General features: G+C 35.5%; 1 protein-coding gene across 1 annotated transcript in view; it reads right to left on the bottom strand.

Moving 5' to 3' along the window:
* Window positions 1-107: 107 nt before the first annotated feature.
* The window catches only part of LOC129748735 (E3 ubiquitin-protein ligase CHIP), a 48,464-nt gene continuing 39,907 nt past the window's right edge, over window positions 108-8,664 (bottom strand). The window contains exons 3-6 of the mRNA XM_055743433.1: window positions 7,319-7,659; window positions 7,142-7,247; window positions 6,957-7,013; window positions 108-987 (exon numbers count right to left, since the gene is read on the bottom strand). Of these exons, the coding sequence (XP_055599408.1) occupies window positions 745-987; window positions 6,957-7,013; window positions 7,142-7,247; window positions 7,319-7,659 (747 nt within the window). The 3' untranslated portion in view covers window positions 108-744. The remainder of the gene's footprint in view (window positions 988-6,956; window positions 7,014-7,141; window positions 7,248-7,318; window positions 7,660-8,664) is intronic.

Genomic DNA, 8,664 nt, shown 5'->3' with positions numbered 1-8,664 from the left:
AGAATAGTAACGGGTTGAAAAATCTGCAACGGATGAGGTTCATAAGTTACCGATACGAATTAATCAATATGCAAGAACTGTCATCCGAAAAAAATCTTTCTATCGAGTATTTTCTAACTAAAGTATTTATTGTTTAATATTTGCTTTGCTTATATTATCACTTTTATAAGAGTACTGAAATAACTGCAAAAACACATTCTATAATATTTGCATTACCACATCGCCACACACTTTTGTTGTTCCGAATAGCATATACAATAAAATTAATGATACAAAGTTTATCTTCCAAGATTGCCTAAAACTCGAACGAGGAATCGAAAAACTTTAATTATATTTCAATAGATTTTGTGTAGATGTTAAACGCGATCAAATTTTAACATTTTAGTAACTGCAAGAATGATTCACAAAATTTGCGATGAATTGGAAAAAGTATCAATAATTAACCATTTAAAAACCCAAATGTGTGAACATTCTAACTTTGTAATGAAGCATAATAAAGAAGGAAATTCTAGATTTTGGTTCAAAATGTAATTTCAAACAATCGCCTCCGAACAATTGCTTCTTCGTTTGAAAAATTCGATTGGCAATGTGACGCAATGCAAAAAGTGTCGTCTACACAAACACATCACACTTGAGTTGAGTTGCGAAGAGATAATATTTGAAAAGTGGCGTTTACCAGTTTTAACAGTTATTATTACACTAAAGCATAGCTTACCACAGGTGACCGATAGGTATGGGTTCCATCTAATAATCTAGGGCCCATTCGTTGTCGGCCAGGAACGCGTCTACCACTTCTTTCATCGAATAGTTGGCGATGAGTTGGTCTTGCGTCAGCTTTACCCTGGTCACCGGATCGAAATGCCCGACCCGCTGCAGGTGCTCCTCGATGTCCTTGCGCTCGTAGGTCATACCGGACGGAGTGATGACGGGATCGACCAACAGTTCGAAGCTGATTTTACCGCACAGGTAATCAGGTACCTCCCTTTTCTGAACAGTAGACAAGACAGAAAGCGATATTTTAGAATAGATAGGATGAATGATGAATGTTATTAAGAAATAATACTGGTAGGTAGATAGAATCATATGGTTTTATAGGAGGCGAAAATATATTTTCAAAGTAAAATTGTTCTTTGGAATGTACACAGGATTTACATATACACAGTTCCTATATTTCAATGTGATTTAATGATTTTTTCAGTTCATTTAAGAGCAGACACACAAAGCTGTGTTTTAACAAAAGAGTGACATCTGGAGCAAAAAGCTCCATACATTCGTTTTGACGTTTTGTTTAAATGGTGGTCTTCCGATCACGCCATTATTTGTGGCAGATGTTCGGTTTCCTGATATTTAACTTATTACTCTTGCATGTAAGTTTGATCGATCATGTAATCCCTGATTTTAGATTTTGGGAAGAACGTGAAAAATACGGGGTTTGCAAAATGACTGCTATCATCGAAGCAAAGGGACTTCTTGCTCTTCCAGACCTAACTTACCGATACTTCTTAAATAACATTTTGAATGACATACCTATCTCAGATGACGGTTTGATATATAGTAATCGAGGATTATTGGATATCTTTGGTAACGTTGAGAATCCATGGATATAACAAACTGAAATAAATGTTACATTTCTACGGACTATGACACTGCCCATATTTGATAAACGGTCTAATGTGCCATGAACACCAATGCAAGGAAAACACAAATTAAATGTTTCAACAATTTTTTTGCATCCTAATACTCAAAATAAAGTAGATTAATTTGCATAACAATCATTGAAGGTGTAGGAAATAGGCGGTTGAGTTAAATTGCAAATTTAGATAAAGAATTTATGAAAAAAAAAAATCAATCTCAGTAGCCACTTTATCAAATATAACGTGAACAAAAGTTGACAAATAGATCTGAATTTGCCTGATGTGCATACGTTTTCAAATATTGCTGCGATTTCTCACACCCATAACCACCAAGCCACAAGATCACAACAAGAAGGGATTGGAAAAACTTTCTATACAAAGACACCGGTTGCTGCGAAGGATGATTCAACACATCATGCACATTAGACAATCTATCAAATATATTGCCCATTAGACAAATTTTCTTTAAGGTTGTATGCCTCCACCAATTGATTTTTTGAAAAATGAATGAAGTAGAGATGTTATATAGAGTAGAAGCTATCAAATGGCACAATTTTCTCCATTTTGAAAAAATGGCATATTAGACCGTTTATTAAATATGGGCAGGACAAGAACTAACGTGTTTCAGTGCCAATGTGCCCCCAGCAGCACGTGGTAAAAGCATATCGATATTTTTTTCAAAATCAACAACACGTTTATAATAGGTACCGGTAATTGATCGAAGAAAATTTTTCTTTTCTGGCATTTACACTTTTCTTGGCATTTCTGGCACGTACACTTGGAATCAAACCAAACCCCAAGATACCTAAAACACCTCAATTGAGTGATCGCTCTGCTTAGGAGTTGAGGCTGAGGTTGAGCAGGTCTATGTTTCTTAGAGAGAACAACCATCTCCGTTTTCTGAGGAGAGAACTCAATCCCAAGCCCCAAAGCCCAGAAAGACAATCTGTCTAAAGTATCTTGTGAAGGCCTGTACAGATGGGACTCAGTACCACCTGTTATAGATACTACGCCGTCATCTGCAAATTGTCTTAAAGTGCAGCCTTCAGAGAGACAACTGTCGATATCACTTACGTAAAAGTTGTACAAAAGTGGACTCAAACATGAACCCTGCGAGAGACCCATGTAAGAGATCCTTCTAACTGCAATACCTCCGTGAGCAAAGTTCAGATGTTTCTCACAAAGCAAGCTGTATAAGATGTTGTTCAATAGAGGAGGCAGACCTCTGGAGTACAGCTTGTCTGAAAAAAACTTCTATTGAAACTGAATCAATTCAAAGTTGAATTTTATTTTATCTACTCCTGGAGCTGAACTGTTACAAGAGAGGAGAGCAATTGAGGATTCCATCATTGAAAAGCTGGAATCCAGATCGCATCTGTTCGGAGACACTCTTCGGATGATTTTTTGCACAGGTGTGGAATCTGGAGAAGCAAGCCTTGGTGGAATGCGGTCGTGTTTTTTTTGCTTGTGTCAATTTTATTTCGGTTAAGTGAAATTAATCCGAAAAAAAAATTAAAATGTGAATTTAGGATCACGATTAATTTTTTTTGAATTTTATATTTCAACAAAGTGAAGTTACCAGTGTAAGTTATTGAAGTGCTTGATTCCTAGGACTTTGCCTTCCGGAACAACCCTGAACAAAGAGATAAGTGGTTTAAATTTTTTCTTAGAACATTTTAACAATGTTATTTACGTTCGTTCTAGTTTTTCCTTTACAAATATTACGAAATAACCTATTCATCTGACTGATTATTTTCCGTGTCTAATAGAGTTAAGTTTTAGAGTAGACAAAATAAGCTGATAGTACAACGAAGCCTGCAAGTTTCAAAAGCAATAAAGGATGATATGATTCATTTGACGTGGCTAAGAGAGATTCTGACTGGTTCTGGAAGATCATCTACAGGACATTCAGCAAATCACAGGAAAAGGAGTTCTGAAACATATAAAGACCAAGGATGTATGAGGACCAAAAATTCCTGATTGCAAAGCTAAGTATTCAATGTCTTTAATATTTTTATCTTCTTTATTTTTTTAAAGTTTCAACAAATGCCTTCGAGGTATTTTGAATAATTTTTTAATTGTGCAAATAATTTTCGTCACTAACGCTCGAAATTCCATATATAAAACTATTCACGAAAATGGTTAAATAATCACAAACAAAAGTTTGATATTTTATAGTAAATTCTAAATGTGTGTTGAGGTTAACGAAGTAAATTGCTGCACTTCATTTATTTAGTTTTTGCTGGAGTGATATAGATTTTTCTTTTATTTTATGTTTTGTTCTCGAGAACATTGTGAGAACGTTCAGAAAAACTTAAGGAATTTTTTATTAGAATAACAGATTTCAAGAGCAGACACATCTATCTATATATATAAAAATGAATTTCTGTCTGTCTGTCTGTCTGTCTGTCTGTTCCCTATAGACTCGGAAACTACTGAACCGATTTGCGTGAAACGTGCCAGGTGGGAGTGTTGGAGGCAGGGGAAGGTTCCTATTATGGTTTGGGACCCCTCCCTCTCTCATGAAGGAGGGGAGGACCCTCCCAAATAAAAGACATTTTTTTGCATAACTCGAGCACCCATCAAGCAAATGGTATCAAAATTGGCATGGGATGGTATTTGGGTACGAGAAATATTTCTATGAATATTGGGTACCCCTCCCTCCTCTCAGTGGGCGATAGAAAGGGGGGAGGGGGGCTACCTTACAATTTTTCAAATAACTCTTAAACTAATCAAGATATTGGAACCAAATTTGGCACGGGAAGGTATTTGAATACTAAAAATATTTCAATGATTATTTGAGACCCCTCCCTCTTTCCAGTAGAAAGGGGGAGGGAGCCTCTTTCATATTTTTTTACATAACTCAAAAACTAATAAAGCAAATGGAACCAAATTTGGCATGGGAGAGTATTTGGATACGAAAAATATTTCTATGATTATTTGAGACTCATCCCTCTTTCCTGTAGAGAAATGAAGGGGGGAGGGACCTCTTTTATAATTTTTTACACAACTCAAAAACTAATTAAGCAAATGGAACCAAATGTGGCATGGGCGGGTATTTGGGAACGTGACATGTCCTAATGATTGTTTGAGACCCCTTCCTTCTTCCAGCGGGGAGAAAGGAAAGAGGGAGGGGAGTTTCATACAATTTTTACAGCATAACTCAAAAACTACAACAGCAAACGGAACCAAATTTGGCATGGAACGATATTTGGGTACGAGAAATGCTTCTATGAATATTTGGTATCCCTCACTCCTTCAAAGAAGTGGATGAAAAGGGGGAGGAAAAGTCTCCCTTACAATTTTCAGTATAACTGGAGAGTTGATCGAGCAAATTGAACCATATTTGGCATATGAGGGTATTTGGATACGGGAAATGTTTCTATCATAAATTGAAGCCCCATCTTTTTTAAGCGGAAAGATATAAAGAGGGAAAGGGGAGTTTCCATATAATTTTTTTTTTTCGCATAACTCGAGAATTTATCGAGCAAATGAAACCAAATTTGGCATCAAAAAGTATTTGAGTACGAAAAATACTTTTTCTATGTGAAACAATTCCTTTCTTGCCGTAGGATGAAAGAATTGGGAATATAGGAATGGAAGAGGAGGCTTACATTTAACCTTTTTTTTACAAAATCCGAGAAATGGACAAACCTTAACATGGAAAATCATTTTGGTATGATTCTATGATTATCCGACACACCATCCTCCTTTCAGTGAGTAGGTAGTTCTCAATTTATGCTAACGAAGCCAACAAATGGGAGCAAATGTAGCATGGAAATGTACTTCGGTACGAGATATGTTTCTACGATTGTTATAGATCCTTACGCTTTACAGTGTAGAGAGGGAAAGAAAGGAGGAGGCTCCATATAAATTTGGTTATAAAGCTTAAAAACTTATCAACCAATGGAACTATATTTTATATAAGAGGATTTTTGGGAACGAAAAAATTAGGTATGATTATTAAAAATCACGACCTCAATTCAGCATGGGGTGAAGGTAAGGACAGGGGAGGGGCTCTCTTATCAGTTTTTCAGCATAAATCCAGAACATGTCAAGAAAAAAAAAACCGTATTGTATAAGTTAGATTGTTTGCGCACGATTAATTTGAGACCCTCCAGATAGATTCAAATTATCAGATCTTTAACACAAATATAGAGCAAGATTCAGAATATTTGTTTAAGTTATCTTTGTGTTGCAATTCGAAACTCCATCTGCAGCTCTCATTTTATAGCGGTTGCTTATAAATTATGTTATAATTTGATTAAAATAATGCCAATAAAACAATAAAAATTTGAATAATTTTTGAAAATATCACTTGATTTTGAAAGGTGTAGCAAAGCACACCGGGTCAGCTAGTGTTAAATAATTTATCGAATTATCTAAGGTGATCGATCTGTTAGGATAACGTTCCGGCTTTCTAAAGCAAAACTTTATAAAGATTTTTTGAAACTAAATGATTGAAGGATTTTTTTTTTCTGGGCATATTTTTGAAAAAGTGAAACTATAATTTTGTATTTTATGGTGCATGAAAATTGTTTATTGAGGCTAGTTATAATATCATACAATAAATTTTCAAATGGTTAGCTAGTACTATTGAAAATCAATATTCACTCCAAAACTCCTTATAGAAATATATTAAAGAACATTCATGTTAATGTATTTTTTCGATTAAATTTGCAAAAATTAAAATAAATTTATGATGCTTCTTTTGAAAATTTATAAGTATGAACATAAGGGAAAATAGTAAGAATTTTGTAACAAACTTTAATACATTTTCGTTATTTCGAGCCATTACGTGTAGATAATTTTGCGTGTAGTATATCGTATACAGAAAGTAACAGATGCAAGAGAAGACTTCAGATAGCGTTTCAAGATAAAAATCTTCCCAGAAGAAAATTGTTAGCTGGATTGTTTGACGTCGGTGAAATTGGAACTCCGATACAGACTACGTTTACTAACTGGCGAGAAGTGAGAAAGATGGCATAGAACGCTGCATACTGGGAGGACGCCAATCTCATAATAATCGTATGATCGGACTCGAAGCATCTGAGATTAAACTGTCTGCAGACGTTATCAAGGAGAAGGTTCTCAACTAACATAAAAAGAGTGCAAAATTTACATCGTACAAAAAAGCAGTGAATATAACTATCTTAAATGTAGATGTATGTAAGTGTCCAGATTTTGCCACGAACAACTCTGATTCCTTTTTTTCAAGTAGTTATATCTGTTTCCATAAGCAATGGTAGCATATGTATACCGTTATAGGAATAAGCTTTATATTTTCAGAATGTTAGAACATATACTAAGTTAACAACTCACCCTTCGTCTTTCATCTATTTTTGCAAATAGGTTATTCAGTTCGGTGGTGTGATTTTCCTAGAAATAAACAAAAAACCTATAATATTTCGAAATCCTTTGGGTAATTTTCTCAATTGTAATTAATCAACTATGAGATCTACTATATTACAGTACAACAATAATGGCGAGAACTTTTCTAAACTTACACATTCACGCTCAATATCCAACTGTTTCTCCTTCAACGAATCTTCATTCAAAGTATCATCCAGTTTGAGCTTGGCTATTCGATTTTCCATATCTTCACTGATAAGTCTAAAAATAAAAATGAAGCTAAGCTTCGAGCGAACCTTTCAAACGCATCAAAATCGAGGCACGAAACTTACCTATTGATGTAGCTCTGCAGTTCGATTTCCTGGCAGATTCGCTTCTCCTCCTGAATGTTCCATCGTTTTTTCCGGGCCAAACGCAGCTGCGACGCGATGTCGTCGCCGAAGTTGAGCTTCTGTTCCCGGGCCAAATCGTGTGCTCGCATCAGGTGCTTTATGGCCTCGTCGTACGACTCTAACTCCATCAGGCTGAGGCCGAGAAAGAAGTGACCCTTGACCAGATTGGGATCCATATCCAGTGCTCGGCGACAGTCGGTACACGACGATTCCCAGCGTTTCATTTTGATATGGCACAGGGCTCGGTTTGTGAAGTAGGTTGCATTGGTAGGGTTTTTGATCTGTAAAAATCGATGAATTGAAAAAAAAAATCAAGGGGACATAAATAACTGTAGGGAAAATGTTCATTATTCGAATATAAACTAGGTATGTATTTTTAAAAGTTTTCTTACAATAGAATACTATCTTATGTATACATTTTTAAATTTTAAATAATCAAATGAATCGTATAGAGCAAACGGGTATGCTAGTAAAAACTTCAATTAAACGATTCTTCATGCCTTAATCTGTATCTGGTATTATTTTCAGATTTTTAAAATTTTGTCTTCGTTCTTCTTAAATCGAATGAAAATATATGTAAAACAGAAAAATCGAAAATTTTGAATACCATAGGATGAACCCATTGGCTGTCAGATCCTCATACGTTGTTGCCAGCAAATAAGATAGAAATTGACACCATTAGACAAGCCAACTTCCATGTCGGTGCGGTAAAAAGTAGATTAATCGCATAAAACTCTTTTCACTTTTGATGCATTATGTTCCCAATCCAGCTTAGTGACCTTAATATCAGGGTAGAATGAGCACATCCACAAGAAATCAACTAGTGTTACGATTATGCTAACCAACTGTAGGTAGAGATAACAACATAGAATTCGATCCCTCCAAGTTAGAGCAAACGTGAATCAATCACGTGTCGTTTTTTTCTATTTTAGTCACAGGTTTGTTTGCGAAAGTAAAAACAACGATGCGTGAAAAAAAACTTCCACTCTAGCTCAGTTCTTTGTAAATCCGTTTTTGTTTTATTTTGTACACCGGTAGGTACTTAGCGTTCCTACTGTCAGCGAAAATACTAGCCGTAGCTGCTTCCTGCAAGACTTGCAAGGATAAATGTATCAGAAGGGGGGGGGAGGTTAAATATAACAGAAAGGATCAATGAACAGAAGACACTATGAGGAGAGACGATTTTTTTTTATTATTTCAACAAAGCGGCTTTAATCGTCCAGTAAACTGGGATTTCAAATGTAAACGACCAGATACCTGGAGCAGAGGAAGATAATTAGTGCATG

The sequence above is a fragment of the Uranotaenia lowii genome, chromosome 2 (assembly GCF_029784155.1).
Source record: "Uranotaenia lowii strain MFRU-FL chromosome 2, ASM2978415v1, whole genome shotgun sequence".
Classification (NCBI taxonomy): Eukaryota; Metazoa; Arthropoda; class Insecta; order Diptera; family Culicidae; genus Uranotaenia; species Uranotaenia lowii.
This window is presented reverse-complemented; position numbering and strand designations above follow the sequence as displayed.